At 41.5% G+C, this 18,901-nt stretch overlaps 1 protein-coding gene across 2 annotated transcripts in view; it reads right to left on the bottom strand.

Annotated features, from left to right (window-relative positions):
• ccser1 (coiled-coil serine-rich protein 1) overlaps positions 1 to 18,901 on the bottom strand; it is a 112,746-nt gene that overhangs the window by 72,059 nt on the left and 21,786 nt on the right. For both annotated transcript variants that reach the window (XM_053421454.1, XM_053421455.1), the window contains exons 7-8: positions 5,834 to 6,008; positions 1,213 to 1,290 (exon numbers count right to left, since the gene is read on the bottom strand). In XM_053421454.1, the coding sequence (XP_053277429.1) occupies positions 1,213 to 1,290; positions 5,834 to 6,008 (253 nt within the window). The remainder of the gene's footprint in view (positions 1 to 1,212; positions 1,291 to 5,833; positions 6,009 to 18,901) is intronic.

Raw genomic sequence — 18,901 nt, forward strand, 5'->3', positions numbered from 1 at the left:
CAAAGTCCAGGAGCCTTGTTCCTTCTGCTCCTCTCTCTCCTAACAGTCTAACTCGGTAGCATACCAACGAAATCCCAGAGAAAAGATTGACAAAAGCCCTTTTCTGGTCAACTTAAACCCTGCACACACACACACACACACGCGATAGCATACGCTTGAGCTCTGACACACGCACACTCCCGGCAGAGAGTCATAAATCTCATCTAGATCGCACAGGTGTGATGGACTAGATTGACGGTGGGGGTCTAGGGCTCGTCACTGCAGGCAAAGCACTGGTCCCCATCTCTTTTTGCTTCGCACATTTTTATATTTCCTTATACCTGCTCTCACTCTTTCTCATGTGAATTGATCTCTTCATGATTCATTAGACGTTGATGTGGAAAAAAAGGCTGGTGATTGTTCTGTATCACTGGAGGAGACACACAGATCAAAAGATGAGTCAGTCTTACATTTTTGATCACAGACGGACCGCTGTGTTTATTTGATTGAAGTAGGTGGCCCTACGAGCTATCTGAGGGTTGTGTGAGTATAAGGCCTACGGCTACAGAGCAAGTCTAGACTGTTCTCAGTGTAATATTATTTATAGAGATCCAACAGAGACCGTGAGCAAGAACATGGTGACAGTGGTAAGGGGGGGAAATTAACATTGTCCATTAGCAGTTCCAATGATGCTTTATTGAAACAAGACAATGTGGTGTTCCTTGGTGCAATTCTATAATAAATCAAAAGTTGGAAAGAAAACTAGAATCCCTTCCCTTCAATTGTATGACTCCACCATTTATACAATATGTTCTGTCTGCAGCGTAGCAAAGTTCAGTTTTGTATCACAGTAGTCTGGTGACCACAGCTTCAGCCACAATATGTTAAACCCTTCTTCTATATCATTAAACCACTCTGATCACTGCGGTTTTAAAATCCTCTGATGATAGTCATGAGGGAATTTGGTTCAAAATGAAACCAGCAAAGCAACATTTTTGGCATGCCAGAAACTGATCTAAGCCTCTGAGAGCTAGATCATTGATCGCCCAGGCAATTATTTCGGCGTTATGACCTCATTAATGTGCCTGTCCAACGACAATTGATTCGCAGAAATTAAGCGAAATTCTACAATTAGTGAGTGATTCAGTGCTAGAACGGGGCTGAACCCCAAAAAGGGTCGGACCAACTTGGGCAATATTATGCATTTACACGGAGCAACATAAAATAGGTTACCTTGAACGGAAGGGACTTTTCACTGCAAGGGCTGATAGGTAGAGACTGGAGGCTGCTGGCAGGACTCGTCTCTGCGCTCTGCAAAAAGCATAAATATGAAAATAACATCATGATTGAATATGTTAATTACACTAAGTTCTAGTGGGAAGTGCACAAGGCGATTCTTCAACGATGAGTCTCAGTTAAAACTGTTCTGCCTGGAACTAAATTAAGACACCAAAGTATTAAATTGGTACTTCTTGCAACTTAGTTATTTTGTTAAGCATTCTGGCAAAATCTTTACTCGCTCATTCCGTTTAAGTAAAGCCTAAAAGACTGGGTCTGACAACATAAGTGGTCCTGAGGCTGCAGCATCCTGTAGTGGACCTTTATAATGATTATCTGCAGGGTGATATTACATCTAGTCTCATATTCTAGATTCAAAGCACATTTGATTGTAACAAAAAGGTAGACTAACTGGTTTAAATGAAATTGGTTGAACGACTCTACAAACACAACCTAATGTTGTAATTTGTATTTTCTTGTGGTTTCTAACAAAGTCTTTTTGTTTTGTTACACCAGCTGTGACCAGACACCTCTTGGCTCCGCTTCTCAGCACAGGTGTCTAGTGGGCAGAGAGCAAAGCCAGAGTGAGGGGCGTTCCAAAAAACACAAACTCACAAGCACACAAACACACAAAAACACAAACAGACAGAGAAAGAGAGACACACTCTTGTACTTCTATCTGACTGAGGACAGCCCCTTACGCTAACCATCATAACCAAATGCCAATAACCCTAAACCTTACCATAACCACAACCTGTCAGGTCCTCACCCTACAAGGTCTATGCTCAAAATGGTCCTCACAAAGATATAAGCACGCACACACACAAACCGTACAGCGCCTAGAGACAGTCATGTGACAGGGTGCAGACACCACACAGACATACACACTTAAATAAAGAGGAGAGGCTTATTTAAATGTCACCTGTGATGGCTCATAGCAGGACAGATGGGGAAGCAGGAGAGGATAAAGACTTGTCGGCTGATATTGATGTAATGCTCCATGGTAAAAACATGACAGCACAGCGAAGGAGGATATGACAAGATACATGACAAAGACCTGACATCGAGAATTGAAAGATTGTGATGTATGAACTTGTTTTCCCGTCAAGGTTTACTTGACTTCTTGCTGCCATCTATTAGATTTATATGCAAGCTAAGGTTTCTTATTTTGGAGCGAGATGACCATACTTACAATCAAGCTTCTGCCTGAAATGCTTAAATCGGGACTGTAGCGCAGAGAAACAACATTCTTCAATATGTCTCCTCATTGCACGTGCTCCACGTGATTCTAAAAGAAGCATGCCTCCCTATCAGAATTATAGGTTCACAATGGTGTCAACGGTGTCATCAGTGATCAACACCTTTCCCTATGTAGAGAGACAGGTGCACTCTCACTGACACCCCCACACACTCTGGCTCTCTCCTCCTCTTTCCCACACATACCGATTCTCTTTAAGGTCACCTCTGTCCCACAGGCTTTAACACACAACTGTCCCCGCAATTAGAAGAAAAAAAAGCCATTTAGATTTAAACCTGGAGAAAGCTGCCTAAGAGCTCTGGATTTAATGACTTTGCACTACCCAGAAGCTAAATGTCTAAAGATGATGAATGGCCCAAGAAAGGAAAGCAGGTTTGGTAGTTTGATACACCGCTTTAATCACATTCACACATCAGTTAAATATAGAAATAAAAACGTTCAGATAACTTCAGGTGCGTTCATGCCCAGTCTCTCTCTCTCTCTCATTGACATTTGGGTTTTATATTGGAAAGCAGAACCATTAACAACACACTGACATGCCATTTAGACTTCTCTGGCAAACACAGGGTGAGGACTTTGTACTGGAAATACCAACTGTGCTTGGTTATTACTGAGTTTTAGAAGTCTGGGTCTCAGGAGGTCTTCATCTAACTAAAGCTGAGACAGCACGCTTCAGTGTTCACCCAAACTTTCACAGATGTTGATTGCGGAGCCGTTGTGTAACACGGAAAAAACCTAGTGTTGAAAACGACTGCAGAGGTGAATACCACGTCCCGAAGAGTAATGAATAACCGTTTTTTGAAAATCAAATTTAGGATATCCACAGCTATCTCTGTAACAATGGAGGAGCAGCTGCTGCCACAAGTCAAGCAGCTGCCTCAGGGCTGAGCAGAGGCACAAGCTAACAGGGCCTGGTGGTGCATGTGTAGATACTGCACAGCCGGGCCCAAAAAGACTGTGACTATATGCTGTAACAAATGGGAGCATCGCTCTCTCGCTTGAATCCATGGCTGACATTGACAAATGGGGATCATTCCATTAGGCAACATTAATGCACACATGGACAGTGGCATTATAGAAATGTTTCTCTGTGCATCCGACGGGATAAACAGCTGAAAGAGAAATAAATCATGGGAAGGTAGAGTATCTTTAGCTGGTAAAATAAATATTTTTTTATTTGTAATTTGATGCACAATAAATTACAAAACGTGATGTATTAGCTGGCCTGCTGGTCACAAATATGACTGCATCCACTATCTGTAACACTTATCCTGTGTGGATTGCAGGGGGCGGCTGCAGAGTATCTTAGGGTCGACATATAGAGATAATCTCACACACACCTACAGGTGATTTAGAGTCTCCAGCTAGCATATGCTACATGTCTTTGGAAAGTGGGAAGAAGCTGGAACATCCGGACAAGTAAACTCCACACAGAAAGGCCGAGTGACGCTGCTAACCAAGGGTCAGTGCAACAATATACAACTCTTTTCATCTGTGGTTTTTGCAGAAGTTTTGACGGCAACTAAAAAAGTGGCAGAGTAGAAGACGAGAGGAGAGGAAATCAGGAGGTTGAAGTTAAGGTAAGTTAAGGTAAACAAGACCAAAGAACAGAAGATTAGGACGTCAATACCAGAAGGTCAGGCAAATTAAATGCAAAGCATACAGACAGGCAAGGAGACCCCCCCCCCCACTGCAGAATGGATTACATCTACTGATGGAAAGAAACAAAATTTGCAAGTTAATGACACAACACAGTCGGCAAAGAGGGCAAAGCATCTCCTCTTTTATATTCATGTTCTGCTGCCTTGTTCCACCTCTCCATTGTTGTCTCTCCATCACTTCTCGTTTACGTCTCTCTCCACTAATTATTATTTTATCTTTTTCATGCCTCGTGTCTCGGTTTGCGTGGTCCTTGGAGGAACAACAAGAGAGATGAGCAGCAGAGAGAAGAGAGAAAACATGTGGACTGTAATTCACCGAGAGGTGCTCCAAGCCGGCTTTGATCTTAGTTTACAGGGACTAATGGCGGGATGTGAGGGAAGCTCTGGTCAGCCTTTTATACGTCTTGTTATGTATTTATATTTGTGTATTTGTGTGACAGGTGTCAGTATAATGCCGCAGTGTTTGGTGAGGGTCAGTAACACATGCAGATTACAAGCCAGATGTTGCTAAGAGCTGATGGTATTACTAACGTCTCTCTTTGGTATGTAAATGTATCATACACTTTCAGAAACATAGTGACAAAGGGTGTTAGAGACAACACGAGCACTTTCATTCCAAAGCACGGCATAAGAAAAGATAGACAGCAACAACAAACCGTTTCCAGTTAAAGCTACAAGAGCGAACAAAACTTATGTTTGGTTTATGCATCAGCCATTTTCAAAGAAAGAGTGGAATTATCCTCCTGGCCTGGCATTGACCGTATAACTAAAATCTACACTGAAAATCTGCGACAAGTTGATATCTCCGAAAATTGCAAATAAATCAAATTTATAAAAATGTTATGTTCTTCAAAAAAAGTATATTATTATTGCGTTCTGTTTATAATCTAGAGTTAAAGCGGTCCAACACTCACAGCCTTCAATATGGTTCCCTGGTTTTTACAGTACAGCCTTGTTAAACCAGCTACTGCAACGTGTCAGTGCTTTGCTAAGTGACCATTACAGATAATCACGTCTTTAATGGTGTGGATGTAATTTTACTGGTTTCCCGCCATTTGCAGTGCGATGACCTCATGGCCTGAGGCAAAAACTTTGGCTTGCAGCTTCCAAACACACTCAAAGAGCAGAGTGGTGCTCTAAAGTAAGAGGATGAATGTGTGGACCGTGTTATGAGAGCATATGAAGAATATGACACTCAGAAGCCGTCCAGCTTCCTCCTCCAGATGTGGATTCTGATTAAATTAACAATACAAAGTGATTACAGGAACCTTTTTAAAAGGCGGGAAAGCTTCCTCTTTGAGGCGATTTCATGGAGCTGAAGTAGAGCTGATTAAAACAGGGGGTGAGGAATTTGTCAGTGGAGCGCTGCACTGTTTCAGTTCCACTTAAAATTGCCTCGCATTAGTTGCTAACCACTTGCACTTACTGGTTTAAAACAATTTAACGCATTTACAGGTTGATCAGAGAAGGGTTCTGTGAGTGTAGTGGAAGAGAAAAATGAATAATTGTCATCTTCTAGTTGTTTTATGGGTCACTTGACAGTGTAGCTTTCTTTGATGTAATGATTATCCTCCGAGTAAAAGCCTTCTTCTGAGTAGAGGCTCCTGTTAAGAGGAGTGTGCATGCTTCTTTGTGTGCGTATATGTGTGTAACCCACCTCCTGCAGTGTGCGTCTAAGTCTTAAAAGCAGGGTTTTGACAGCCGTACAGTCCTGCTGCATCAGTCGCAGTGGAAGCGCTTCCAGCCCTGGGGGTAAGGACTCGTCTTCCCTCCCAAAACCCAGCCCCGAGCTCCAGTCGGCAGGCAGCAGGGTAGTTGGACGGTTGGGCTCCCTGGAGGAGAGGCAGAGTGGAGGGGGAGAAGAGAGAAAAGAAGAGATTTAATGTTATCGAGAGTCAGTTTGAAAAGGTGATCATTGACCTGCCTTCACTGCTCCCTCTCCACTCTCCACAGGAAACCAGCACAATCTCATCTCAGCCTTTGGTGGTTGCTAATGGTGGAGATGATGCATTACAAAGCAGTGTCAGGATATCAGCTGCTTCTGAATAACCCAATACTCCAGAATCCTGGGTGATACCAGCTTGAATGAGAATCTGGCACTGCAGCAAAGCCTGAATATGATAATGTTGCTAATACATGTGATTCCTAAAACAGCTACACTTTCCATCCACAGGGTGGCAGTACGGGCTACACATGGGATGGACCCTAGATCACTGTGGCCAATTTTGTTGGACCCTCTGTTGCACGTGTTGTTGGATTGGCTGTAGTAGGACATTGCAGTGGGGTCCAAAGGTAAGAGGTCTTAGACTTGTGGACCACACAGTAGATACAACACAATGCACCATAGACATGTAACCTTCCCATGTATTCTTGGTACTTCTGACCTGAGTAGAAGCGTTATTAGTTTGGCTATTGAAGCGTCTCATGCTAGCAAACAATAAATGTACATCAATACATTTCTCATCGGGCAAATTCAGAGAGAAACAAGGCAGTACAACTCCGGCAATCAAACCTTTTTTTGTTTAACGACCAAAGTTGTTATTTTCAAGCAGAGGAAACTCGGAGCAGATTCCAGGTCACAAAAGAAATCTTGTTGTTTTCACAGCAAACCAGTTGACTGAGTGCTGCCAGTTTGGCTCCCATGGAAAAGAATAGTTGAGGTCTAAACCGTGGCTTGTCAGTTAGATGCAACAAAGAAAATGATATCTTCTATAAAGAAATGATAAAGATGTGTTGGATCATAGTGGGAGTAGTGGGGCAATACGCACATCTTTGTCTCAAGGTTTTTTCAGGTTTACTACAGCCCCTATGTGGACGTTTTGATGTTTTCATCTTTTTCACTGGCAATTAAAAAACATTGTGAGAAATGAGACAGAACGAGAAACTGAGGAGAGATTTCTAAAGAAGGGAAGAGGGTCGGTCCCCCCCCCAATAAGTCTGTTTTAAGCTGATTTAAAACAGACAACACAAGTGCAAAATAAAATCACATTCAAGTGCTCGCATGAGCAGAGACACGTACACACAACTGTATTAAAAGATGAAAGGGGCCAGGGCACACAGGTCCAGCGTCTAATCCTGCGTCTCACCATCATTATCAACTCAAAAGGATACTTCATTGTCAAGAGCTTTGAATCATTATAGCTCAATACAGCCGTGTGATCCTGTGTCGCTGTCCTTCGCATATTTTTTTGACCCCTAGGAGTCTTAATTTAGTGTTCAGTATAACTGCATGTCCACAATTATTCTTTTGCAAAAACAACGCTGTCAGTCTGTTTATGTATTCATTTGATTTTATGATTGTCAGTGTGTCCCTGTGTGTACGGGGCAGAGATCTGTCACGTTCGAGTGCTGCATATCAAACACCTTGCTTTAATAACAAAGCCTTCCAAGTTAAGCGCCGCCGACCTCCGGGCCACTCGACAGACAGAGGAGATGGGGAATATAAGTTCATAAGTCATTGTTTAGGCCTGATTATTAACAAGCCTCTGAATCTATACAATACAGTATTCCTGCAGACAACTGTGACACTTTGGTGGAGGTGTGCGGTTGGAATTTCAACTCGCAGGGTCAAAATCAGCAGGGAGAGATTGACCAAAAGCACCGCTTTAATTAACCGTCCCTTTTGAGAACACAGCCCATTAAACAATAATCAGGCCTGTGGAGCTGTATATCTTAAACTGGTGCACGTCCTCTGTTCTTGGTCTTATCTCCGGCACCTACGTATTCAGCGCAGCAGAGGACACACACACACCGAGAGGTATTTTTGCCAGGAGTCAGGGTCGCTGCAGAGTCACAGCATTCATCGTCTTTCTCTGCCTTCCGGCCGCCGCTATAAGACTCAATCCAAGTGCTAACACTACTAACGCTGACCTTATCTATAAACGCGACGTCTTCATAGTCATTCAGCGCTCCAGGCACCACAGAACTTTTTTTCAGCCACTGTGACAGTTTAGGTTTCACCAGGAGCATATTGTACCTCAGCTGTTAATGATTCAAGGTTACTTTATATTCCAGCAGACATGTAAACAGCCTCGATTCAAAGCTCAAACTCGCCCTCTGTTGATTCAGAAGAAGGATGTGACTGATGTTTCGATTGGACCTTAATAATCATCCACGGGAACATTGAGCACTCTTTTCACACAGCAATTTCTATTATTGAATTCTAGGCTGTAGAATTATGGTCATAAGTTCATGTGTACTACTATAAATAAACAAATGGCAAAGCATAATCAGATGCAGCTAAAACGTTGAATGCATAAACTGCTATATGACGACACTGGTCAGAGTGCAGAGAGGTTTGAAACTCAAAAGCGGTGTAATATTCTCAACCCTGAGTTTTGTTTCGGCTGAAAACAAAGTTTAAAAAGCAGAATTTAACATTCCCCCAATACACGAAAATTAAAATGCAGCTGAAGTCAGCTTTTCAATCAGTGACACTCCCGTGGCCCAAAGAGATGTTTCAAATGTCAAAACTGGGGTTCTAAAAAAGCCTGTTGAATATTTGCTTTCGAGGCCAGTGTGCTCTGAATGAATGAAACTATAAAAAGGGAAAAGAGGATGTACCTCTCTCACTTCTTTCTCTTTTCTGTCCTGTGCATTTTTAATTGGTTGTGAGACCTTACTGCAGGTTCTGATCACACACTCTACTATGATATGAACTGTAGTACGAATAGCAAATATATCTCCTACTCCTATGCCAAATTTAACATTTTTAGTTTAACTATAAAAATGGAATAATGCTGTAAATCGGATGTATGCTTATGAGAACTTTTTTCAATGTAATGCGCTGCACAATATCAACATTCTATTCTTCACTAAATTTCGATATTTATTCTTATGTACTTTCGCTTGTTGTCTTGTCGACATCGTTTTGACCATCTTCATCACGTCGTCAAACCAGAAACATAGTCCGAAAAAATCTGCCGATATGAGCCAGATTTCAGTATCAGCGTTTTTGTTGGCTGAAGGGCGCCAATGTGAAAACTTTCATTTTGTAGAAAACACAATGCAGGAAAAGATGTGCATTAATATAAACATTTCACTCCAGGCTCGAATAAAAACAGCGCAAGAGAAACTGAAAACAAAAAACCCGATTAATAAATTGATGTGTTATTCAAATGTGTTTAGATCGGCTAAATTCCTGCCTCAACATTCCCCCCCCCCCCCCCCCCCCGCCAGGTTGGAATATCCTGACTGGAGTGCATGAACGCGGGACTGTGTATTTTTCCCTTTTTATGACATTTTCTAAAGGTGAACTCTGAAATATCCACCTACTGTCTGAGAAGCACAAAGACATCCAGCTAGCTCACAGTCTGCATATCAAGAAACGTAAGTGAGGGGGGGGGGGGGCATAAAGATCTTCATCATCAGGAGACTTGAGTTCGCTCTGACTGATTCAGTCATTTAGAGGAGAGGTGAGAGGAAATTAGATGCCTTTCGTTCCAGAGGAATAGCCGAGGAAAACAGTGGCGGAGGAGCATTAAGTCCGACAGCAGATTCCAGAGGAAAAATGTTCACTGAGCAAAACAAGAGCATATCACTAAAATATCGATCAACATAAAACTCCTCACTGGAGAGCTTGTTCTGATTGCTCCCTCGTTTGCCCTCGTACTTTCTTCTTCACTGGTTCACCACCCCTCTTTCTATTATACACCTCCTTTCTCGCTCTGCTCATCCGTCTTCACCCCCTTCCCTTCCCCTTCTCTCTTTCCCTCTGCCTTTGCCCCTTGTTTTCCGTCTGCACCATTCTCCCCCTCACCCCTTCATCTCCTCTCTCCTCCTAACACTTTGACAACCACTACACTAAACTGGTGCTCTATCACAGCCTAAGGTTTCCCCGCTGGGATTCTGCTGAGCACGTGAGACAGATGTCGATGAAGCCTGCTGTCTTTTGAGGACAGGTGAGCTCTGTCTGTCAAGCAGGTATGACTGCTTTAGAAAAAAAAAAAAGATTTAACTGTATTTTTTGTACCTTTTCTTCCTGCTTGGCATCTCAGGTTAGAATGAGCTCTCACCATTTATTTCTCTTTTGCACCCCGCTATCTCGATGGGATGAATTTAGCATAAATAAATGACATATGATCAATCATGCACTCTTCTCTCTGACAGCTTATGTCAAGTGGTACAGTGCAGAGCAAGTACTAGAAAGATTTTCTCACTTAAAGTTTGATTTTTTTCTATTTTAGTTTTCGACTGTGTATTTATCAGAGTCTGACACTCCAGCCCTTTCTCCAGCTTTCTCTAGGGTTCAGGTTAAGATTCTTGTGGGGCACAAGAAGTACACAGAGCAAGAAGAGGATGAGTGGGAGCAGGGTTCAAACACCACTCACCTCCCCTGAAACAATAATCCTAGAGGAGGTGCCTTATGGAAAACATTCACTTTTTCCGGGGACTGGAAGTGCAGTATTTCTGATTAAATATTTCTGCTGTCAAGCTGCATCAGGCTTTAAATGTGTTACACTCTCTGCAACATTATTATAAAATAGAAATACCACTATAACCCTCACTTTCACGGTCATATCTGGATCAAATGTTATGCTGTCTGTAGTGGTATAGTAAGTGATTATGTCCAATGTAAAACTGCAAAAAAATCTACTAACTATAGCCATTTTAAAACATGAACTCTAAGGTCTGAACAGCTTCCAAAGATTTGTCTTTCACATATGAAGCAGGAGATTGTCTTGGCTGGATGCGTTCAGAGCAACAGGAAAATGTCCAGAGCATTTAGGCGAGGGGAAGCGTCTGGGTCAAGCTTGCAGCAGTTTGGTGCATGTCTGAAAGCAGCTTGTCGGCAGTAGCATTTTATCATATGTCCTAATACAGCAAGTAGCTCATGAGGTGTATACATATTCAAATTTAGGATGTGATGTTATGTTAGGATGTGATGTTATATATTTTTGGAGAACTATATCAGCAATGGGTTATTTTCCTACGCTTTCTTTGGTTTGATATTTTGTACCATAAATCTCCCTTCGGTAGTAACAGAAGAATAAATTGTGCAGAATGACTGTTAAACTGAAACCTCCGTCATGAGGGAGGAACCAAACTTAGATTCGAGTGATGTTTCTGTGACAGCAGCACTGACAAAGACTGGCTGAGGCTGAGCTGCCACTGCTGTGTAGGCAGTAATGTACAAGTGCGCGTGTGTAGGCGTGCGTGTGCACATGAGCGCGTCAAAGCATATATTTTTGACTGCAGTTACAGAATAGAAAAAGACATTTTCCAGCTAAGCACCAGTCTGATGGCTGGTAATTATGCCGCACACACACACACACACACACAGGCTTGCACGCAGCACAGTGGAAGACAAGTCTGTTCAGTGATGATAGATGTTATACATGCAGGGAGGCCTTTCTTATTCTCAGGGTCATCTGTCTTTTCACTGTCATGAGTCGATAGCCCGACACTCTCACTCTATTCTCTTTTTTACAGCTTGCTCGCTCGCCCTCTCTCTTTCTCCCACACACTCACACACACACACTAGACCTCTGAACAGGTTATATATGTATGCGAGTGCAGAGAATGGGAGAATGTGATAGGAGTGACAGTCAATTAGAAGATGACTCAAGTGGAAAAGGTGCTAATTTGAGTTCATTAAGATGTATTATTACACCAGCTAGTGGCCAAAAGCGATATTACATGACCGTGTCAGTGAGGAGCTAATTACAATTAAATACATGGATTAAAGTGCAATTCAATATTCTCAGAGATTTTCCTTTTACAGTTCTTTGAGACTAAATACACAAAGGAAAGAAAAAATATAAAGAAGCAGGGTGTGAAAAATGCCCCCTTCCATACCAGTGATTTTCTTTTTGCTCCTTCTCTTTTCTTTTCATACCAACTTTTTACGTATTATTTCCTCTCCTTTCGAAGTGTAGTTTTTCCCCTCCTTTTTTTCCTTCTCTCCCCAACCCCCTGCATCCCTGTGACTCACCCGCCTCCTCTCAGGAGCCACTTCTCAACAGCACCATTAGAAGTGATCCATTTCCTGAAAATGCCAATTATCCGCCTTTTTCTGACTTTCATTGTTTAAACCACTCATGCAGTGTGGTTTTACTGGACTCTTGGCTCCTAGCGATGAGGCATACCTAGAACACTTACACACACATGTATGCACATTCACACTGGTCATAAACAATGCACTTTGCAGAGCCAACAACAAAGACGCACACACACACACACACACACACACACACACACACACTCCTATGTGCACTCTTAGATATCTGGGTTTGCATCACGCTCAGTTCAGTGTGTGATGTGTCAAATGACGACAAGACAAATAAATGATGTGTGATTGAAGAGCATTATCTTTATCTTGTTTTATTAACGACAGCAGGGAGGAGTGGGTGGCACCCTTGTCAATCAGTGATATAATGGCTGCATTGTCTCTGGAGGAATAATAACAACAATAGCGGACACTTTCACACGGAGACATGATGAGAGAAAGGCAGTCAGTCCCCTATGTCAACTTTTCCCTCGTTCAATCTCTACTGACAACAACATATTCATGGGAGCAATCCATTATACAGCACGTGTGTCTCTGGCTGGGTGCGCGTGTGTTCTGTCAACGTCTGTGTGTGTCGTTTCCAGAACTTGAGCGCTCGGCTAAAGTGCTACAGTAAACCGCAGCTATGGGAGAATGATTGTCCCCATTTGTCACTCCTTCTTGCCACCTGACAGGCACAGTGTTCTCATTTGCATTCAGCACCTGAGGCTACGAATGTTTAATGCTGCCATTAAACTCATCTCCGACATAAAGTGCATCTGTGACTAAAGAGTAAGCCCAAGCCGAGCTCCAGGCAGTGAATCTAATGGTGAATTCAGGTCTTCAGACACAGAGAGGGAGAGAATATAAAACTAATGTAATATGGCAGGGGGGCAACTTTCTGATTAACCTAATTGTCCTTTGCTCTGCTCCATGCACTTTGAATCCGTGCTCCGTTTCAGGAGAAATCTATGTCTTTTCTTTAACCTTTACTCCCGTCCAACCTCTCACTCCATTTTTCTCTCGTTGACTGGAGTATCTGTTAACTTCTCAGACTACCCACAGTCAACTTCCATTGTATCTGTGAGTATCACGATGTCATGTCATGCAGAAAGGCTGTGAACCATAGCTATAAGTGGGGGGAGAAACCACAGGGAATTACCAGCATTTATTTGCACTAATTTCTATTATAACTCCTTGTTGCAGAGATCCGTTAAATTCTTGTCCCAGGTGACGAATATAATTTTCAAGTAACAAAGAAAATTGCCAAGGAAAACTGACCAAAGTTCTGTCCTGTGTAAAACCTGTAGTATTAATACACGGAAGTAGAACATTCTCGCTTCAAAACGGTGTTACAGTTTACACAGTTCCCTACAAGGAGAGACTGTTCTAAAAAATCGGAGACGTGTTAGGTTTTTTTGTTGTGAACAATATTACTAAAACTATTTGACGAATTGACACAAAACTTGGTAGAAGAATGCTAAATGGGTCAGGGAAGAACCCATTCACTTTTGTTGCAGATCCACATCAGAAGGCAGATCCAATACATTTTGTTTAAATTCAAGATTCATGATTTCTCAGAGATTTATTAAGGAATCTGGATTTTGTATTAGATCCAGCATGTTTAGGGGACTGACATGTATGAGTGTGTGTATTTTGGTCCAGATCAAATAAAAAAATCGGGATCAAGTAAATGTAATTAAGGTTTTATAAGGAGACTGTCTTGGCAGAGGTATTCACTCTACTAGCATTTATAGTTGTTTTTACGAAAGTGGTGTTTGTTGCTTTGCCAGTTTTTAATTTTCAATAATGAGAACTGACAGCAGATCACAAAAGCAACCACCGGTTGACTGAGGCAGACTTATTTGAAACAAATCAACAAATCCATATTAAAAGGTGCAAATTCTGAACCCGAAGGGGATTATTATGTAGAGGGCACATTAACGTTTATCTATTCAGTTCATTATTTCTGAATATGATCATTTTGTGCAATTTGTTCTAAAGCTTTGTTTCAGAAACCTTTACCATACTTAAATGAACCTGCAGCTTCAAGAGGCTAAAAGTTCAAAAGCTCAGGTGAGATTATCAGAGGAAATATTAAATTAAGACCATGAAAATCAACTTAATAAATAAGTTTAAGATAATGTGTTGCATTCTGAGCCTAAGTTGCTAATATGTATTTCAGTCAGGAGCGAATAGGGTTATGCTGTCAATCCAACAGTGCTGTTTAACAGTGTGTGCTCACTCTGTTAAAAGATGCATTTAAATGTTTATTTTTCTGTTTTCAGTTCAGAGAACCAATACAGGATCTGTTCTATTTCTGTACTTACGCTGCAAACTCCCATTCTAGGAAATGTTTTCTCTAAGTGGACAAACGCAGCATGTTGCTGATGTTTTAAAATGACATTATGTAACAACAACAACAACAACCAACACAAGGGCACCATAATAAATAAAAATGTCTCGCTCCTTTTTATCTCATTTCCTCTTGTAGCTGTCAGGCAGCCTAATTTCCTTTCACGCGGAGAAATATATTGTGTAAGATGAGTCGTTTTATGATTTGTTGTTATTTTGTAGTGGCGCAGTCGACATCGCCGTGACAAAGTAATAACACAGATTCCAGTTTTAGCGAAGGTACAAGTGATTTACGAGAGAGTGATCCAGTGCGGGCGCCATCATTGTAAAAAAAAACTCTGCACTCAGGTCAGAGAAAGTTTTCAAACTCTTTATAACCTCAAATTCCTGTTGACAGCTATACAAAATAAAAGTTTACAAATATCCCCTTATTCATTCTGGAACTTTTAGACTTTGTCATTAGTCATGTTTTTTTTTTTAGTTGATGCACTCAAACAGTATTTCTTGTTTACATCACCGCCATAAAGTCTGATTTGGATTAAGTGAAATGGAAATGTGCAAAGGTGTCAGGAAAAAAGCTAATCCAGGATATTAAAGGAAAGTAGGCTCCTCATCCGCATTTCTTTAAAAGCTGTTTCCATGGCAATACTGAACTCTGCTGTATATTTATGTGCTGAGGGAAATTGGCGACTAAGATAGAAAGATGCAAATGGTTGCATATTCAACATACCTTAGGGTTGTCCAATCAGGTTTTATGCATGTCGGAGGCCACAATGATTGCTGTAAATGTGTGCTCAACGTGTTATGTGTTATGTGTTGGGTTAATAATAAGATCTGAAAGTATGAAGTCTGTGTTTATGAAGCAGGCAACAGTGCTGGCAAAACAGTGATAGACTGATGTGAATTAGAAACTAACCAACAACAATTTACTCTATAAAAATGCATACAGTAATACAAAATAAAAGCAACCCCCTCCAAAATAATGTCAGGGAAAGCTTAAGTTATATTTCCAGGCTGATATAATGTTTAGAATGATTTTGAATATATGTTAAAAAAAGTGTATTTTATCATCAATGGCGTATTAATTCAATTTTTTTAGGTCGCAGCGATATTGACCTTTGACCTCCACATTCTGATAAATTCCTCCTTGAGTCCAATTCCTCACGATGTTTCGGGGATTTCACATTCACGAGAATGGAGAAAGACGGAACAACATGAAACATGATGCCTCCAGCAAAGAGACATTAAAGCAGCCACAAAAAAAATCTGATTTATACAACACAGAGTTTCATGACTGCTTGTTAGATTAAGAAATTTAGGACCATCACGTACCAGAAAATTGAGAGGGGGGGGGAAATCGACTCTGCGCTCCTTCCAAATCCTACTATATGCTGTGTGTGTGTGTGTGTGTGTGTGTGTGTGTGTGTGTGTGTGTGTGTGTGTTTGTGTGTGTGTGTGTGTGTCTGAAAATCATGCTGCAGTGCATTTTATCTGTCCCCAGCTCCACTCTGAGGCTCAGCTGGATTTCTTATGCTTGTCTATTTTTATAAATGTGCATGGGTGCGTGCGAGTGAATGTCTGTAAGCATATGAATTACTGTAGGAGGAGATGTGCGTGTTATTTTTGTGCTGACTATATCAAGTCAGGTGGGATTAGAGAACAACTTGGCTGATATATTTTATGAATCATATTAACATTAAACAAATGTGCTCCCCTCTGTGTCTGGGTGCATGTGAGCAAATTCTCTATAATCATGGATTACACATCTCTGTGGGAGGTTACAGGGTGAACTGAGAGTGGATCACTGTGCACCATATCAACCCAAATTGGAGAGGAAGGTGTCTTTTTCAAAACGCAAGAGGCCCAATAAGCATTTTCTGTTTTTTCTTAATGCCAAAATGACTGGAGAAGAACTATTGTGATCATTCTATCTTTCTCCCACTTGCTGTCTATTCTTGGTTCAGGTGACAAGACCCGAGTGATTCTGTTTCACTCGTTCACCTTTTCTTGCATTCAAGCACAAATCAAGTTAAAACAGTAAGAGTAACTCACGAAAAGCACAATCTGAAAATGAAGGTGAGAAGGACTGACTGACTAACGGACCCTGTAGCTCGAGGTGCGCAGTAGGAAGGTGTTTTAGATCCAGTATGACTCGGCAGGCTGTTAAATGAGAGTTTCCACAGTGTCATGCAGACGAGAAAAGCAAACATTGTGCATTTTGGGAAAAGAAACCATCACATAAACTCAGAAGTCATCTTTAATTAAATTGTCAGTGGGAAGAATTGAAGCCTGTTGACGAATTCTGACAAGTCTCATCACGCCGAAGCGAGAGCATGTAAATGTTTGAGCCGCACGTTAATCCTCGAATCAGAAGCGAAGAAATAGGGACCGCACATTTAATGACCAGGACAGCCAGGAGTGTTTGCATGTCCACTCCCCGGACTACCTGACTTAAGTAGTAATAAACAGCGATGAAAAGCGAAGAAGGAGAAGAAAAGAAAAGGAGGCGAGGGAAGGGAAGGGGCACATTCAATATGGAGACGGCCGTTACCATAACAACAGGCAAACCATATCCCTACTGTCAAAATTTAATTTCCTCTCTGTGTTTCCCTATAGGAGTGACGAGGGAGGAGTCTTCGCAGAAAACAGACATTAAGATGCAGCACAAACAAACATTGAGTATTCACCGGTCTAATACGTCCTCCACCCACTTCCTCCACCAATCACAAGGCACAAAGGCATAGGCAGTGTTGTCCAGGAGTGTTGAATCTGGCTAAAGAGAAAAACCCCTGAAGAGGGCTTCATGTAACAAAGCACACACAAAAAATATATAACCGACCCAATGTTTATTGCTGTTTAAAAGCAACAAAACACAGAGGAACATTTAATCATTTACCATTTAAATATTTGTCTGTTATTTCTATGCAACTAAACAAAATATTAGTTGTTTCAGATACTAAAATATGATTATTTTTTTCTGCTACTTTTTAGGGGCTTCATGCGGCTGGCCTGTAAAAAAAGTCACCTTAGACTGTGATGTACGTGGGAAAACACACACGTCTCGTACTGTATTTTTCAATGATTACATGAGTACACTGTGTCTCTATTGATAGAGACTTGTTCAACAGCTACTGTGCATCATGTTAGAGGTGATGAGGAATAATGTGACTCTATACTTTTTGAAGTGAATATCGAATTCTCTGCCCTCATCTTTTTATTTTACACCACGTCTGACTTTCTCTACACACTTATTCAACCGCAATACAAAACACATGGCTGTTCACTGCTATAGGTCTGTGTGATCGTGTGTGTGTGTGTGTGTGTGTGTGTGTGTGTGTGTGTGGTCTAGGTATTAAATATTTAGTTGGGACCTCATTCAGTTAACACAGCCACATTATTGGGAATTATTAGGTTTAATCAAGTAGCGGTTATGGTTAAGTCTGAAGAAAATGTATGTAAGTCAATGTTATGTCCACTGAAATCATGGAGACACGACTGTATGGGTGTGTGTTTGTTTGTGTTTGCCTGTGTGTGAGCAGAAGGGCGCCTGCTTTGCCTCCAGCAAATCAATGTCCCCTGGAGGGAACGTGGAACCTGAGACAAAGAGCAAGAGAGACTGAGCGAGAAAGAACTCCAGTGAGGGAGCCCTGGGCAAACCCATTTTGCTCTCTTCCCCCTCTCCAATCTGAGCTTCTCACTCACAAACATTAGCATCGAGTGAAACCTGTGTAAAAATGTTACTGAAAAAAGAAATCAGACACTTGACCCAAGATTAACAACTGCCAGACACTACATGTTGATGAGGGTTACAAACCTAAACCTGGGTCAAAACATGTTTTACAGAATAATACGTCCTCTTGTCTTTGATCAAATAAAATATGATGTTCAAATTCACTTTAAGATCAAAAGGGAGTGGAGTATGAAAGCTTGTCTATGCATCAATGGTGTGATTTATCTTCTTTATTGAAATGTATAGCTGCACCTTCCATCCGTCTCCCTACTTACTCCGCACCTCAGCTACTGTAAAAAAAAAAGATCTGCTCCTTTGCTGTGAGTAAATGAACTGAACACCCACTTCTCCCTAAGCCCACGATGTCACTGTCAGCAGCGCACTCAATGTCAAGTCTCTGTGTGGTGAGTCTACAAATTTGGAGGCTGGAGTCATTCTGGAGTACAAGGTTTAGGGTTTTAATGCAGACTAGTGAGTTGAAGGTGGCAGCTAATTGGGTCAACACAAGGGGATACCCTGATTTGAATGCGAATTTACTGCTTAGCTTTTTAGCTAGACCAGCAGCATGGCTCGAGGGATGGAAATGTCAGTCAGCCCAGCATTCCGGTCCACACCAAAATATTGTATCCAAACAACTACAACATGAAGTCACC

The sequence above is a fragment of the Pleuronectes platessa genome, chromosome 4 (genome assembly GCF_947347685.1).
Source record: "Pleuronectes platessa chromosome 4, fPlePla1.1, whole genome shotgun sequence".
Classification (NCBI taxonomy): Eukaryota; Metazoa; Chordata; class Actinopteri; order Pleuronectiformes; family Pleuronectidae; genus Pleuronectes; species Pleuronectes platessa.